We start from the raw sequence: 17,064 nt of genomic DNA, 5'->3' as shown, positions 1-17,064 counted from the left end.
GATCAAAGGTGAGGTTTTTGGGGAAAACGTTGTGCCACAACATGGAGAATAGAGTACCACGACGATGCATTGCAATTTCAAAATATGTACATTGGATGGCCACCATGACGTGGCAAGAAGGATGTCACGACGTGGCAACGGCTACAGCCCAAGCCTATGATTTTTAGGGTTTCATCCATATTTAAGCCCCTAACCTCAAGGATTGGGGCATGCTCTTCAACCTTCAATCCATTAACATGAAATCCTAGCCTTCATGCATGTTTGAGAGCCTATCTTATTGATTTGTAGCTTATTCTTTGGATTGTGGTGAAGCTTGAGGTAGAAGGAAGTTCACACTAGTGTAAGGAAGCAAGGAGTTGGTTTGGATCCATCATTCTCTTTTGATTTATGAGTTATTTGAGGTATAAAGTTCATAACCTAGCATTTCATTTTCTAGATTCAAGTTTGGGATTATTTTGGGTATTTTTGGTCCCTTCCACGGATGCTCTTGGAGTTTGAGGAACTCCAAAGCTTGTTATGGTCCTCTCATGGTCTCTAAGCTTATGATGATTGAGAAAAGAGCCATGTTTGGAGTCATCTTGTGTTCATGCACAAGTTTGGGTCACATTAAGGACTTATTGGACATAGAATTGTAGATCTTGCCTTGTGGTGGAGTCCTAATGGATAAAGTTGTAAACTTTATCGATTTAGTCAATAAAATAGACTAGATCTGAAGTTATGGGTTTATATATGTAAGGATTAAGCACTTAATGTAGAATATGACATTTTGTCAGGATCCACGACATGGCCAAGAGATTGCCACGATGTGGCGAGGTCCTGCATGTGGACTGTTTTGTCCTAACATGCCCACGACATGGCCAAGAGGTCTCTACGTCGTGTGACAATTGACCTGGTTGACTATTCAATTTTGTTCACCATTGGCCGTTGACTTTTGACTACTTTTGTAACATCCCGATGATGATGTATTTTCAGTTTTAACACTATGTATGAAGGAATATTGCATTTGGACCCTTATGCTTGAGAAAGATTGCAAGAATGAACCATAGTGGCATTTTGATGATTTTAGCCAAAGTGTTAGTACGCTGGGCGTAATTTGTGTATGATTGGCGTAGTGAGGAGGACCCTAGTACGCAGGGCGTACGTGATAAAACCTCAAACCCTGATTTTTAGGGTTTGGTCCACATATAAGCATCATTATCACCTCATTTCTCATTCCCTCATCAGCCTCTACTTGAGAAAACGTCTTCTTGTTAACCCTAAGTGAGTATAGTGCATCTTGAGCTCATCTTTGTGTTTTGGTGTTATTTTTTAAGAAGATGAAGGTGGTGGGAAGACATTGAAGCTTGGGAGCAACTTAGATCTGGGATTCTCTCCTTGCTAGCAGCCTCCAGGAGGTAAAAAGCTCCATGCTTGACCATCTTATCTTGTAGATCTAGCCATTTCTTCATTTGGAGCATTTTTGGTCCCAACTATGATGATTCTTGAGTATGGCAGGCTCTTAATTGATTAAGACACCCTTTCAGACCTAATGAGGGGTATTTAGTCATAAAAATACAGTATTGATGCTTAGTTTTTCCCCATGCATGCTCTAGAAAGTCTTAAGGTGTTAAGAAGTTATGATTTTGTGTATTAAGCACTTACCGAGCATGCAAAGTTAAAAAGTTGGAAACTTTACGACTCTTATTAGCATTTTGGCATTAGATCTATATTTGGACGTAATAAGTCAAAGAATTAAGCTCTTAATGTGGAAAGTGAGACTTCGATACGTACGCCGAGTGTACGAGGTCAGCTGCCCGATCTCGATCAAGGCTCAAGTACGCCCCGCGTACGAGGCCTGAGCTGACTTGACTGGGTTGACTCGCTAACCTTGACCTTTGACCAGAGTTTTTACCAAGTTGACATATGGGTATTTTGGGTATTTGAGTTTTTAATTAAAGATTAGGTTTTGGTTTTGGTTATGTGATCATTGAGCAGATTTTCAGAGCAGAGTTTTATTTAGTTGGCATTCCGACTGAGAGGTGAGTTTCCTCACTGTTCTTACGGGTCGAAGGCACCAATGTCGTCCCCTTTAGTTATGTGTAACACTTGGTTCCCGATATGCATTTAATTATAATTTATTCACTTTTGTAGAGTTACTCGACGAGTTGGGAGCCTAAAACTCGTCGAGTAGAAACCAGAATGGCCGCGGGATTTTAAGTCACCTACTCGACGAGTCGAGAGCCTTGACTTGACGAGTAGGGATGCCAGGATGAAACCCTAATTTTGGGGTTTTGCACCCTATTTAAGCATCCTAATCCCCACTTGCTGACCTCATTTCCAGCCTCGGAGTTCCAAACCCTAGTTTCAGAAACCCTAATGCATTTGTGAGCTTGTAAGCCATTTTGAGTGATCCTTGTGTGTTCGTGAAGCTTGTGGAAGAAGAAGAAGCTAAAGGATTCAAGGAGAAGATAGTAGATCCAGAGACTTCCTTCCACGCTCATCATTTTCTAGTAATCAAGTCTCTAACTTGGCTAATAGCTTCTTAGATCTCCTTATTTTCACTTTACTAGGTTTTTGGTCCAAGAAGCTTGATCCTTGGGATATGGACATCCCAAGTGAGGATACCCTCAAATCTGGAATCATTAAGGGTTGTTATGGCATAAAGGTGCAAACTTTATGCCATTGGAGCCCCCATGCAAGCTCTAAGATGTCATTTTGGCCTTTTAACCCCCCAAAGGCCATGAATGGAGGAAAAAGCTGAAGCTTTATGTGTTCAAATGATGTCTAAGGCCTAGATATCTGTTTAAGAGCTTTAGTTTGGAGTATGGATGACTTGTGGACCAAGATCTAAGTTCTAGAGAGTTAAGGTTTGAGCCAAAACCGTCAAATGAGGGTATTAACGGGTAAAGTTGGAAACTTTACCCTCAAAAAGGACGTTTTCGGTGTGTATGGGAAACAAGAAGCTTAGATCTGAAGTGTATGGGCTTTATCCTTAAGATGGCCCAAACAGACAGAGGAACTCGTCGAGACGATTTGAGGCGATTTTTCCCGATTATGAATATGGTAGAACTCGACGAGTTGACTCGCTTAATCGCGACTATGAGTAGCCAAGGAACTCGACGAGTCAGGGGGATGATTCGACGAGTTGGATCACGATTTCAGGGTTTTTGATTTATAGAACTCGACGAGTTAATAAATCAACTCGGCGAGTTGAGGTCAACCCAGAGCGTTGACTTTGACCAGAATGTTGACTTTGATTAGGGGAAAAATGGTATTTTTACCTTAAGAAGGATTATCAATTTTTGACTAAGTGTTATTGTGATAATGATAGCTGGGGAGTCGTTGGAGCAGCCGTCAGAGATTTCTCACACTAGATTTCACCGTTAGCTTATGAGGTGAGTTTCCTTCAGTAGGAACGGGTCGAAGGCACCAATGCCGACCCATGTAGAGTATGTATGATGGTTAGTAGCTAAGTGTGGGCAGGGCCCGTATCTTAGATTTGTTTATAATTAGTAGCTAAGTGTGGGCAGGGCCCATATCTTAGACTTGTTTATGATTAGTAGCTATGTGTGGGCACAACCCGTATCTTAGTATTATCTGAGTATGAATATGAATTAGTAGATTATGGTTATACTGGTTGTCTGCGTGATACTTGTATGTATGTTTAGTTAGTGGAGTCTGGGCGGGGTCCCGTATCTCCCATATAGAGGAGCGTAGGCGAGGCCCATATCTCCTAGCCAGCTGAGTGTGGGCGAGGCCCGTATCTCATAGTCGGCCGAGTGTAGGCAGGGGCCCGTATCTCCTTAAGTGTGGGTGAGGCCCGTATATCCTAGCTGCATGTTATATGATATGTGGTAGTTTGGGGAGACTCACTAAACTTCGTGCTTACAGTTTTCAGTTTTGGTTTCAGGTACTTCCGCTGGTATATGGAAGAGCTCGGGATGACTGCATGACACACACCACAACATTTTAGCCTGGGAGGATTTACTCTGATGTTTTAACATATTATTTGGATACAGTGTTTTTACATGATGTTTTGAGATATTACCACTTATGATTTTATGTGATGATTGGATTACTATGATTTTAAAATGATTTGAAACAAAATTTTTGGACTGTATTTTTGGGGTGTTGCATAATATATCCTGGTATATAGGATGTTGCTATATGATAGTGATTTATGGATCTGCCTGCTAGTTTGTTAGCTGGTTATATGATTATTTGTTGCTGGATATATGTTATTCGTTGTGTATATGTCGACATGGTATGGTAGGATTGAGACCGTACTGCTTTGTGCTATCAGTCAACCAACCGGGGTATTCCAACCAGAAGGTTGTGGGCCAGGGGTAATCCAACCAGGAGGTTGTGCACCCGTTATGTATGGGGCAAGCCAACCGAAAGGTTGTGGGCCAGGGGTAATCCAACCAAGAGGTTGTGGACCCGTTATGTGTTTGATTATATGTTGTGTGGTGGTACTTTGGGGGAACTCACTAAGAGTAGTAGTATGCTGGTTCGAGTACCAGAGGTTGGTGATCGTCTAGTTGAGTGGCATAAGGGTTGTATGCAGTCATGTAGGAGAACCTGAGAACTCTTGATTTAGGCTTTCTTGCCCGTTCCTTGTTTGGTTGTGGCACTAGAGTATGATCACATGTTCAACTGTCTATCTCACCTCTGCTTACATATAGCTATGCATTCATTAATGATCCGCCAGTAGTGATATAGAGTACTATATGAGGTATGGTATACTGTAGTTAGATTTTAGACACGTAGACTAGTGTAAATACTTGAGTATGTTTATGCTCTTATTTGATTGTTTGTTTAATATATATGTCGACATATCAGGTGGTGGGTTGAGGCGGTCCTACTTTGTGTGGGCCAGTTGTATGATGTAGGTTGGGTGCGGATCAACTGTATGTTGTAGGCATGAGATGAGTAGAGGCGCATGTGAGTGATCAATGAGTATTGTAGGCCTTGCGAGGCGGTCCAGTCAGACTGAAGGCTCATGTATATACATGCATTATATGTATATTGTGGTGTGCGGTACTTTGGAGGAACTCACTAAGTTTTGACTTACAGTTATGGGTTAAATGTTTTTCAATTACCATTGGTAACCGTGGGATGTGTAAATTTATCATACCACCTAATTTTAAACTTTTGTTATTAAATAAACCATTAATGTTATGTTAAAAATAGAATACTGACCAACTAATATCATTATATTTCTTTGAAAAGTCAAACATTTTCTAGTTTAAATAGGCAAAAGAAATTGTATACAGTCAACAACAAAACCTCCCCTGAACATTTAAACAGGCAAAAGAAATCCTAAAACCCCCAATTCAAAACCCTAGAATTTTGTTTTGAATTAGAATCCCAATTCTCATTTCCTCAAAAAATCGAACTTTGCGCTATGTCCAAACGGCATAGGCATTCGGAAATCAAAGAAGAACAAGATATCATAAGCACATTGCCCGACGCACTGCTCACACACATCCTCTCATTTCTCCCAGAAGCTGATGCGAATCGGACACGCATTTTGTCGAACAGGTGGAAGGACATCTGGGCGTTTCTCCCAAATCTCCGTTTCGTTATGCCCTTTTGTCGGTCAGCTGAAGAAGTGAAGAAATTTCACGATTCAGTTGATCAAGTCATTGCTGTTCGAGGTGTTATGCGTACTAATAGGTTCTATCTTTACTGTTCAAAGAACTGCGATTACAATCGTGTTTATGAGTGGCTTTGTGCTGTTGTTAAATTTAAGGTTCAAGAAATTGAACTTAGGTTTCCCGCTGATAGATTTAGGGTTAAGTTCTGTTGGAATTTGTTTAGGAGTTGCAATGCACTCGTTGTGTTAACTTTGAGAGGAGAGTTCGTTTTAGATGTGCCTGAAGATGAGTTGCTTTTTCCTTGTCTGAAGAAAATCAATCTGGTATCCATTGTTTATTCTGGCGATCAATCACTAACAAATCTGATTTCAGGGTGTCCTGTTTTGGAAGAATTGTTTGTGGAGAGACAGGTAATCGGTTCCTCAGACAATTTGGAGGTTTTTAAGGTCTCATCGCCTTCTTTAAAGAGATTAAGGATATCATTTTCACTGTGTGTTCATGGAGATTATAAAGCTGTCATTGATGCTCCTAACCTAGAATACATGTACATTGTGGATGTAATTTCAGCACACTACACTTTTCCAAATCCGTTGATGTCTCTTGTAGAAGTTTACATGAACACCCCAGCTGTTCGCAATACTGAATATCTTCTTCCAACCCTATCATCGGTCAAATTATTGACCTTGACTGATTCAACATTAACGGTATCTTTCTCTATCCATTTAAGATATTTCGCTTATTATTTTAATCCTAAACCATAACTACTAATTACATTCAATAGTACACAAACATTACCTTGTGCATTTAATTATGCCCATTTTAGATATATCCTATGACTCTATTTGTTTTATACAGGCTCTCCACAATGCGGATGCTGTAACCATAGGCATATTCGAAAACTTGGTCAAACTTGTGATTGGACTTGACTCTCGTATTGGCTGGCTTTTGTTGCCAACTCTTTTTGACAAAATGCCTAATCTAGAGCGTATTACCTTTATGGATGTAAGTTTTTGTGTACGCAACACTTTCTTTGCTTTCCAATGGCTAATTATTGGTATTTATTTGTTTATCATCATTCACTAGGGACTTGTACCTTTTCCGCGTGAACAACATCCATTTAACATGAACTGGGACCCACTATTAGATCCTCCAGATTGTTTGCGGCATAAAATGAAAGAAATCAAAATACTCAACAAAGAAGCTATCACACAAGAAGAGCTCCCCTTGATCAGGTATATGTTGGAACAATCGTTTCATTTGGAGAAGTTGAGCATAAATGCTCATAAAATCAATCCTAATATTCGTAACAAGTTATTAAAGTTCCTCCGTGCCTCTGCTTTGTGTCGGATTGAATTCATTTGAAGTCATTCGGGAGGCGTTTTGAATCTTTGCAAGTTCTAGTTTTTTCATGCTTGATAAAATTAGTATAGTTTATGGTTTCATACCTTATAATTATATATGTTAAATATCATATATTGCAAGAAGTAATAGAGAGTAATATCAAAAGTGTTGACTAAGTTTCATGTTTTTTTGGTTTATCTCGTTTGCATCCTTTTTGTTTGATTGTTTTGTGTTGTTTTTAAATGGGTATATTGATATGGTGTTGAATGTTTATAACCCTTTAAGTTGTAACTTTGGGGTTTTTTAGATTTAAAAAGCGACATAATAGAACATAAGTAGTTCATCCAAAGACAAAGTTAAACGTGCGTTATCTAGAATATTCACATAAGTACCAAATTTGTTGCTTTACGTGTGTGCCTATACGTGTGATTTGTTATGTCAAAAGACCAAATACAATATAACGATCAGATTGGGAAAATAAATAAGGTTGTAACAAGAAAGGAAAGAGAAAAGATACAGTTGTAAATGGATGTAAGTCATGCTTTGTTATCACTTTCATTTACACGAGTTGATAATTATTTTGATTTTGGTTATACGTATGATTGAGAGATCTTAATTAGAGATCTTGATGTTTTATGTTATATCATGCCTGTATTTATTGTGTTATCGATGTGTGTTTCAGGTACAAATCTGAGAACTAATAAAGACAACAAGCAAATGATGACATAGCAAGTGTTTGATAATCTCATGTTGATCTCATACTTAAAGAAGATGATCATTTTACGGAAGGTATTAATTGTATATATGGGAGATTTTGTTGAGTGGTTTGCATGTAAATATATAGTTTAGAAATGTAAATGTTTGTAATAGTCTTTAATTACAAGTGTAAAACATGTTGGATTCTTTTGGGAATGGATGACTTTATGTAAAGGACATGCCGAAATTTTGTGAAATACTGTCTTCCAAAAAATGGGTGTTATGTTAGTATAACACCCATATTTTGGAAGCAGGGACATTAATGATAGATTACTTAGATGAAAAACTATGTATTTTTTTTTATATATCCCTAAAACTAGTAATTTCAGTATGTGATATGAGGTGTTTGGTACACATGTTATGTACTTATGTTAAATGGGACAGTTGGTATGTAAGCTTTGAGTCCTATTCTTGTTTTTCTACAAGAAGAGTCTAGAGAAAAAAAAGAGAAAATCGTTTTTAAAGAGAGATACTTGAGAATTGAAGGGTTTGATGGAATTAAACCAAAGAATGGTTAGCTTGTGTTGCGATCTAGCACTAAGCGGTAAGTAGGAAGCAATTGAAGAAAGCAAGTTAATTGGGGAAATTGTGTTAATATCAACTTTTTTACTCAGCCTTTAAAAAAAATCAACTTTTCTACTTCACTATACGTGATAAATATGCGTTAATATTCAATGTGCCAATTATTAGAATAAACTTATTCAAATTATGTATGTAGTTATTAGGTTATAACACTGGAAATCATGTTTTTTATTTTTAAAAATTTTATATAAACAATTTTTTTTATATATATGATATGTAAACTAAAAGGAGGATCAGGTAAATAAGATAAAAGGATAATTTTTTTAGTATTTTAAAAGTTGGACTCTAATAATTTTGAAAATACTACTCTATTGCTATTAGGATAGGATTTAGTTTTTCAAATATTAAATCAACGTAGATCCGTAAGTGGTATCTACATGAGAGAAAGAGAGAGATGATTTTAAGTTTATTTAGGTTATTATGACTTTACACTTTTTTTCATAATAAATCCCATTAAGTTTATTTTATATAATTAGACAGTGGTGGACGCATGATAAAACTTCAGGGGTGACACATGATTTTAAGGGTGGCATCCTGGAAAATTTCCGAAAAAAATTACAGTGTGCTTTAAATTTGAGGAGTTGCACCGGCCACTCCGAAAACCACATATGTCTGTCAGTGTAGGTGTAATGTCAAACACACTTCTTAATTAGGAAATGTGTTTGTTAACGAGAATACCATTTATGCTTGATAGTGATGCTTTGTTTAGCATCTCAGACACTTAGCAAAAGGGGTAAACAACATCAATGAGCATCCACCAATAGGTCCTTTTCAAATATAGGAAGGTAAATCGGATTGTTCCAAGAACAAGGAAGATGATGCTCATATTTGAAAACAAAACATTACATATGGATTCTCATATTCTTAGAGAATAGTAAGAACGCATGAACACTACAATTTTCAACAGTGAAAACTGAAGGGGTACTATTATTTTGCTAATACATTCTAACGCAAATTGCTATTAAATTTTAGCTATATGGTTAATTATGTGATACAATGTTATGATATGTTTAGGGAAAATCTCCAGAAAAGTCCCAAAGTTTTGGGTCATTTTACGGTCTAGTCCCAAATTAATTTTTATTTACGAAAAAAGAAAAAATATCGGATAATTTATTCAAATTGACCCATAACTACTAGAAAAATAGCCTTTTACGACGCGCAATGTGCGTCATAAAACGCTCAGATGACACGCAAATGCGTGTCAAGGAAGGCCCTGTCATAATGAGAGACGACACGCTTTTGCGCGTCGTCTATAAACGACGCGCATTTACAATGCGCAATGCGTATCAAGGAAGGCCCTGTCATAAAGGAAGACGACACGCATTTGCGTGTCGTAACCTTACGACATGCGTTTTTATGACACGCAATGCGTATCAAGGAAACCCATGTCATAAAGAAAGAAGACACGCATATTTGCGTGTCATAATTTTAAATGTTTCTAAAGTTATATATTTTTGATAGATTTACTAATTTTCAAATTAAATAACACATTAAAAATCTCATAATACAAAATAAAATACCATAAACAATAAAAGATAATTCATTGCACTAATATATCAAATACAAATAATCATTCCAATAGTAAGTAAATGTAACACATTGCTAATATTTCATAAGATTTGTTATAGAAAACAAAACATGTACAACATTAAAAGAAACCCATGATGACTAAATTCTCCTTTGGCAATCTCCTTTGAAAATTTCCTTTCTAAAAAGAATAACCTAATGCAGGAACTTTGAGAGGCTTCAGGGCATGGAAGGAGGTTGCTAGAGTTATTAGAACCTGCACATGGCAAATCGGTAACTTAACATGCAATACAATACAAGATGATATGATAGAGCTGGTATGGCATCCAACTATATATTTTTTGTCTATTTTCTTTGCCAATGCCAATTAGGCCACTAAGCTTAGGAAAATGATTCTTTGGATCATTTTGTAAATAGGATTTTGAATATATGGTTAGTCTTACTTCTCCCTCTCCCTCTCATCTCATTAACAGATTATTAAACACCAACATCACCATATACATTTACTTCTTCTCAATCACTACATGCATCACCAATATACGCATGTGAGATGCTGGGCATTTTTTGATTAAATATTTCAGAAATTCAACAAGTGGGAGTTTTTTTCATTAAATATTTCAGAAAATCTAATGTGTGCCTAATGTTGATCCTACATATTTCATGAAAATTCACCAAAAATAATTAACCCTGAAATTTACATATAAATAGTAATTTTCATAGTTCATACCAGCAATGTTTTTGCCCCCATAGTAAACATTTGTTGCATCAACATCCGGATACACACACGTTCTCCAAATACATTTTTGCATAGATCCAAATGATACCTGTAATTAAAATAAAAAATCATGAAACTTGGATTTTATATTAATGATTAAAATGTGTCATTTGTTGATATGTACATGCCTTATGTCAATATTTGAAGAACAGATGCTATCATTTGAAGGTGCTACCTGGAACCACCATAACCGGTCAGCAGATTCATACACATTTGGGTTTGTCTTTTTCAGATTTTCTTTGTTATACGATTCAACACCTGCTTAACTTCCTATATAATATTCCTTCATGTATTTTGCATACGCTTTCTGCATAAAGGTTGCTTCTTTGTTAATATAAAAAAGGGTTGAGAACAAGATTTTCAAAGAGATTTGTAAGTCAATTACAACAAGCAGGTGTCAAACAAGAAAGTCATTTTTTTCAATAGGTACTAATTCCGGACAAAAGGGTAAAATGGTCATTTACTATCATTCAGAATGTGACATCCCCAAAATCTCGGCCAGAAAAGACCGATTTCATTTATGTTTTTTAAAATAATTTCAGAGTAAATCCTTTTGATTTAAAAGTGTTGCAGAATTTGTTCCCAAAACAAAACATGATAAAATAATATTTATCAAAGCATTTCATCAAGAGATGCATTTTCATTATATAATCAAAACTCGGGATGTCATGTTCCGATACAGACCATAAAGCATAAACGATAACATTACAAGTCATTCAACAAATATATACATATACAGACTTGTAAACAAAACAACTCGATGATTCATCCATCTTACGCCCTTGCGCCACTTCCTGTAATACAAATAAAACTGAGTGGGTCAGGCTTGGGAGCCTGGTGAGCATATAGGGTTTTCAACCCACAATAAATAAATTATATTTAATTTCACTAACCAATCACTATCCCGATTACCCATTCCCGTTATCCTCACTTTACGTCCCTAAAATAACATCTATCTCAAGGGACTTAATCTAGGATTTTCATCAGGACGGACATTACTGCTAAGGGGTTTCCTCAACAATAGATATCCTAAAGGCAACCATGAGGGAGATAGAGTACACCGGTGAACACATCGTTCACAACACCTACAGGTTATAAACCTGCTAGCGTTCCACTGGACTGTCTAGAAAGAGTCCGTGGTCGTTATTCATACTCCGCTGAATAACTAGATCAACAACAACAACATCGAGGCCTCTCATCTGTTTATTACACACCAACTATCTACCCATGTTCTACCCAACATATTAGTAGATAAAAATATATATTTTCATACATAGTTTAAAAACTGTATATCATTTTCATTCAATATATATTCCACATAACAGATGAGGCATACTCACATAACTGTTGGATTAGTGTCTAAGTCCATAACTATTTTGGTATGTACTTGACCCGATTATGAGCATGGTCCTTTTGGGTTGCCTTCACCATAGCAATATGTAGGATGAATTAAGGAGAGAGAGAGGTTTAAATATGATTTATTAATATATTATGAGAATAATATATTAAAGGAGAAATCATATTGTTTAATTAATATTAGTCAAGAATTAATTGATAATTAATTTTGTGGCTAAAAGAGATTAATTAAACTTAGGGGACTGAAGTTGTAATTATAAGATAATTATAATTGGGCTATGGATCACCTAATAATATATAGGTTGGACGAATTCTATGGGAAGCCCATTAGAAATCGTCCAAGGGATATGTTTAAGGAGTCCATGGGCTGCTTAGGGCCTAAGCAGTCAGATTAGGGTTTCCTAGTTGTAAACCCTAATAGCCTACATGTATATAAAGGACCCTTAAGCCCCAAAACGTGAACAGCACTTCTATTAGGGTTTCCAGCCGTTTTTGGTGCCTCTCCTCTCTTCCCTCTTCATCCAAGTTGCTTAGTGGTGTTTGTGACTCCATTAGAGGTGCAGCATTTGAGGCACTAAGCTTTTGAAGCCAATCCAAGCAAGGAATTGATTGTTATTGCTATATAACAATCAAAGGTAATTCTCTATACCCTAATTAAGTTTATTAGTCTTGGATTCAAAGCATGTACAATAGAGAAACCTAGATCCAAGCATTAGGGTTTGTATGAGCACATAGGATTGTTCTTATGCCTAAAACCCATCAATAACACGTATTTCATAGAAGACAAATCAGATCTATGAGATAGAATAAAGTGAATATACATTCACACATATAACAACAAAATATACACATAACAAGTATATCGTATAAAATACTTCATAGTTACGCGTTAGAAGAAAGTAACTACACACTCACACGTATAAACCACAATTTACTTAATACACTCAAACCATACTTGTATTATTATCGTGTTTATGAAAGGTAGTATATACTCACTTGATCAGAAGATGATCGGACAACACTACGACTTGCAGAAGTAGTAATCCTCAGCAGATCTGGAAAATCTCTACAAAATCGAACTTCTCGCGGGCAGAGCTTCGGCTCGGGAACCGCACTTCTCGGGATCTTCGGGATCTCGGGACTTGCTTCGGGGCTCGAGAATAATACCGGGGCTTCGAGGTATTTCTGGAACGCAAATCGATGCAAAACGGGAGAGAGAAGAGAGAAAATGAACAAAAGAACCGGCTGCCCTCACATCCTATTTATAGGAGGCTGGAGCCTTGGAGTACGCGGGGCGTACTGCTTCCGAAACGTCACTGCATGCGTCATCTGAAGACTCGAGTGCGAATGTCGACATGTTCGGTGTACGCGGGGCGTACTTCGAGTCGGATCGCTGACTCCCCTTCGGATAATGCCGGATTTTCCAATTAAAATTAAATACAAAATATTTAATAAACTTCGGAAATTCATATCATCTTCATACGAACTCCGCTTTCGACGTTCTTTAAATCCACGCGAAGGTGAGACTACGCTCTACAACTTTCGTTTAGACTCCGTCGGCTAATTTTGACTTTATTTTTATTATTTATTTTTAATAGGCCGGGACAGAAAAACTTCGTTATAAATTCATAACTTCTTCGTTTGACGTCCGTTCTCGCCTAAATTTTTATCGCTTCGATACCAACAACGAGACCTTCGATCCTCGTTTAGATTGCTTCGGCTAAAAACCCCTCGATCTCAAATCGAGTACTTCAGGCTGCATACTGCTAAGCCGAAACTTCGATAAATCATAACTTCCTCATACGAAGTCAGATTTGGGCGTTCTATATATATTCGGAAACCTCGTTTCAACTACTACAACATTATCCAAAGATATTAAGTTTATTTTACACTTAAATTTTGACGCTTATTTTTATTCTTAATTAATCAAACCACATAATTAAGCAATTAAGCACAAAACACATAATACTCAAATAATACACCCTTATTATTTCAAAACGGGTTACAAAGGTTAACCTAGACTATTACATTGCTAAAAATGGAAAGCCCGGAAACACAGGCGTTACACAGAACTAAATGAAACTTAAATAAGCAAGAAATTATTCTATATCTATGTGTATCATCTAATTTGTTTCAAGCTTCTGCCACAAAATTACTACTGTTCATATAGATATACTATCACTTCCAATTATCTAAATGCAATAAATTCATAGAATATATCATCTTGTCTAATCACCCAAATGAAAACCAGATCAAATTCAAACAGAAATAAAGCCAAATAGAACTAAAACAAGCAAACAAAACAAAGATCAAAGTTCAACCAAATGTGTAATTTAAAGCCCGGTTGAACTAAAACAAGCAAACAATCTTCTGAATTCCTTCCTCTCTCAGCTACAACATCAAAATAACCATTGTTCATATAGAATAAATAATTTCTTCTAATCATATATGTGAAATCCAGATAAGAATTCAAATAAACGATCAGCTTTATCAAACCTAAACAGATAGGGCATGTAATTTTGAGAGCAATGACACGTGCTTCAAATTGAGATCCTTTTGATTTCTGGTTCTTCTTTTCATTTTTCTTCTTCATTAACTACAGTAGAACTTGCAAGACTCCCATGTCCCATTCCAGTCCTTTTCCACATTCTCTTCAAGATCTTTCAAAATTCCCATCGCCTTTAATCCTCTATAAAGTTTCTCATCCTACACAACATCAAGTAATTATAAATAAAAGAAAACTCAAAATATTATAATCAAATATATTATATTATATACCTCAAAGGTGATGACATTCAGAACCAAAGATTTAAGCAGTAATAAATTTATACCGAGTAGTTGTGTATACGCTGGATGCTCATACCAGGTTTGCAAAGTTGTATACATACAACCAGATCATACACTTCTCTCTGAAATCATAAAACATCATGAAACTAATTACAAAATTTATATAATATTATATAAGTAATAAGTAAAACTATGTGTGAGTTGTGACATTCTGATCGTTTCATGAATAAGGAATAACACTACCATTGGGCCCACCACCAACCACAAGGTTAAACCTAGGAACACATTATTTAGTATTTGTTAGACAAAAATACTAAATATAAATTAGTTGTGACATGTTTAATAAGGTTTTCCTTAACTTTCCATATACTTCCTGTGCTGCTATATCCCCAATAATTTTCGTTTGAAGGAACAAAAATTGTAGGTGCACCTGGATCTTCATCTGCTTCATAAGTCTTTTTTCCATTGGTAACTCTTGGCCCACCACAATTGATATGAACTGAAGATATGTCTGGAGAAACATTAAAGGGATCAGCTTAATTTGTTTTTAATATTATGGAAACACAATGTTACTGGAAACAATGTTGCTCATTACTCTGGATGCAAGGACGAAGGCACTTTGCAAGCTCTCTACACAAAATCAAATATGAAAAACTTAATTGGAATCTCTCTTATTACATAAAAGTTGCATTTATTTTTGAAGAATAGTAGTAGTGTATAATTAAACTTATGAATTATTCCCAGTAAAGTAGCTTCTGTATAAGTTCCTGATGAATGAAAGAAAATGTTTAACTTCAGTTTTTAACTTTTTATGAGCAGATTAAAAGAGCATCTGAGAGCTGAAAACTTACAGTGATCTGTCACAACCTGATGGCACAGTATTTTCTCTAAAGTTGTTATAGGAAAGATGTATTGAACTGCATTATAAACAAGAGCATGTTGAGCTTCATGATTACCGATGCCATATACAAAAATAATGCTGAAATGAGGCTCGAAAAAACATACAGATCAACATCTTTATTGATGATCATCCATGGAGACCCGCATAATCCTATGTTTCCTTTATATGATGTGTCTTGGAAGGTCTGAAACTGGGAGCCTGATGGGATTCTTCCTTCCAATTGATTGTATGAGAGATTAAAGGAGGAAAACAAAGGAAGATTTGTGAGCGTTGATGGGATGTCTCCAATTAATTTGTTCCATGACATGTCTAATGATTGTAGCTGACTCAAATTCCCGATAGATGGTGGGATTAAGACTGTGAAGTCATTATGTGATAAATTGAACATATACAAAGCATTGAGTCTCCTAATTATGTCTGGTATTTCACTAGAAAAACGGTTACTTGAGATGTCAGTGGATGTGAAGATTGTAAAGATTTTCACCAGCTCTAACTCAAGTCCTTTGATTGTGACTGTCACTGTATCCTGATAGTAGATTGGATCAAGAGATAAGACCGTGAAACTTAGGTGTTTCTTACCTGATGCTTCTCCATCAGTGCTAGTCATCATAGCATCCCATTTCCAGAAACAATCTGCAGGAACAGTACCATTGAAGCTATTGTGAGCTATGTCTACAATTAGCCTTTCAGAAAAAGGCTTAGATAATGCATGCAAATTTATTCTGACCTTGGGGAATTAGGATTCTGACCTTGTGAAGCGTTAGACTGCTAATGAGATGCATGAATGAAAAAAATAGATAATATTCAAAATAAAACAGGCACAGGCACAGGCATATATATATATATATATATATATATATATATATATATATATATATATATATATATATATTACCAAATAAGTTTTTGAGAATTAACTCCATTCATGAGTAACAGCAGTCAGGTCCTTCAAAGTTGTTCCAACATACAAAAGTGCAAAGGTAATCGGCTGATAACCACATAAGTATATAACTAAGTAAGCACATGGTTATATAAATTAAATATAATGTTTGAGTGAAGTTGTTCCAACATACACAAGTGCAAAGGTAATCTACTCACACCAAGGAATGTTGAAAACTGAAATCCATCAAACATGAAATTTAAATGACTCTATGTCTATGGGCTATGGGATTAAATTCCATCCATTTTGGCAAGGCAACCAAACACGCCAGCCATGGAAAGGAATCTTAAATTCCAACACCAAGCAAACATGCCCAATGATTGCAATTCTTGTATAGATCTCATCCCTTGAGAAAACATATTGTGAATCATGTACCCTTGTAATAGCCTTTCAGTCGTTAATCAGGCATATTTAAGTGTTGTGCCTTGGGGAAAATAGGGATCAGTTTCAAGAAGACATTATTATTCGGCTGAAGTTCGAAACACTCCAATACCTAAATCAGCAAGTACAGTCAACTCAA

At 36.2% G+C, this 17,064-nt stretch overlaps 2 protein-coding genes across 2 annotated transcripts; one reads left to right on the top strand and one right to left on the bottom strand.

The window, feature by feature from the left end:
- The first annotated feature begins 5,271 nt into the window (after positions 1 to 5,271).
- On the top strand, positions 5,272 to 7,962 carry LOC145090996 (F-box protein At4g22280-like). The gene is made up of 4 exons (XM_079028932.1): positions 5,272 to 6,283; positions 6,435 to 6,581; positions 6,663 to 6,811; positions 7,603 to 7,962. The coding sequence occupies exons 1-4, from the start codon at positions 5,387 to 5,389 to the stop codon at positions 7,619 to 7,621; spliced, it is 1,212 nt and encodes a 403-aa protein (XP_078885058.1). The 5' UTR covers positions 5,272 to 5,386; the 3' UTR covers positions 7,622 to 7,962.
- A 7,468-nt stretch (positions 7,963 to 15,430) lies between these two features.
- Positions 15,431 to 16,211, bottom strand: LOC145056884 (receptor-like protein 33). The gene is made up of 3 exons (XM_079004608.1): positions 15,709 to 16,211; positions 15,555 to 15,620; positions 15,431 to 15,470 (listed from the first exon to the last, which is right to left on the bottom strand). Exons 1-3 carry the CDS (start codon positions 16,209 to 16,211, stop codon positions 15,431 to 15,433), a joined length of 609 nt encoding a protein of 202 aa, XP_078860734.1.
- Between the last annotated feature and the right edge of the window lie 853 nt (positions 16,212 to 17,064).

This window comes from Lactuca serriola, chromosome 1 (assembly GCF_051521515.1).
Source record: "Lactuca serriola cultivar US96UC23 chromosome 1, Lser_US96UC23_V15, whole genome shotgun sequence".
Taxonomy (NCBI): Eukaryota; Viridiplantae; Streptophyta; class Magnoliopsida; order Asterales; family Asteraceae; genus Lactuca; species Lactuca serriola.
The sequence above is the reverse complement of the archived record's forward strand: the minus strand, read 5'-3'. Positions and strand labels throughout refer to the sequence as shown.

Bases quoted from the DNA above. Each gene is read 5' to 3' on its own strand.
- LOC145090996 (XM_079028932.1), top strand. From the start codon at position 5,387: ATGTCCAAACGGCATAGGCATTCGGAAATCAAAGAAGAACAAGATATC. The intron at 6,284-6,434 runs GTATCTTTCTCT...TGTTTTATACAG, and splicing joins TGACTGATTCAACATTAACG to GCTCTCCACAATGCGGATGC. The intron at 6,582-6,662 runs GTAAGTTTTTGT...ATCATTCACTAG, and splicing joins AGCGTATTACCTTTATGGAT to GGACTTGTACCTTTTCCGCG.
- LOC145056884 (XM_079004608.1), bottom strand. From the start codon at position 16,211: ATGACTAGCACTGATGGAGAAGCATCAGGTAAGAAACACCTAAGTTTC. The intron at 15,621-15,708 runs GTATGTTTTTTC...TTTATAATGCAG, and splicing joins ATCAATAAAGATGTTGATCT to TTCAATACATCTTTCCTATA. The intron at 15,471-15,554 runs GTAAGTTTTCAG...TTCATTCATCAG, and splicing joins TCAGGTTGTGACAGATCACT to GAACTTATACAGAAGCTACT.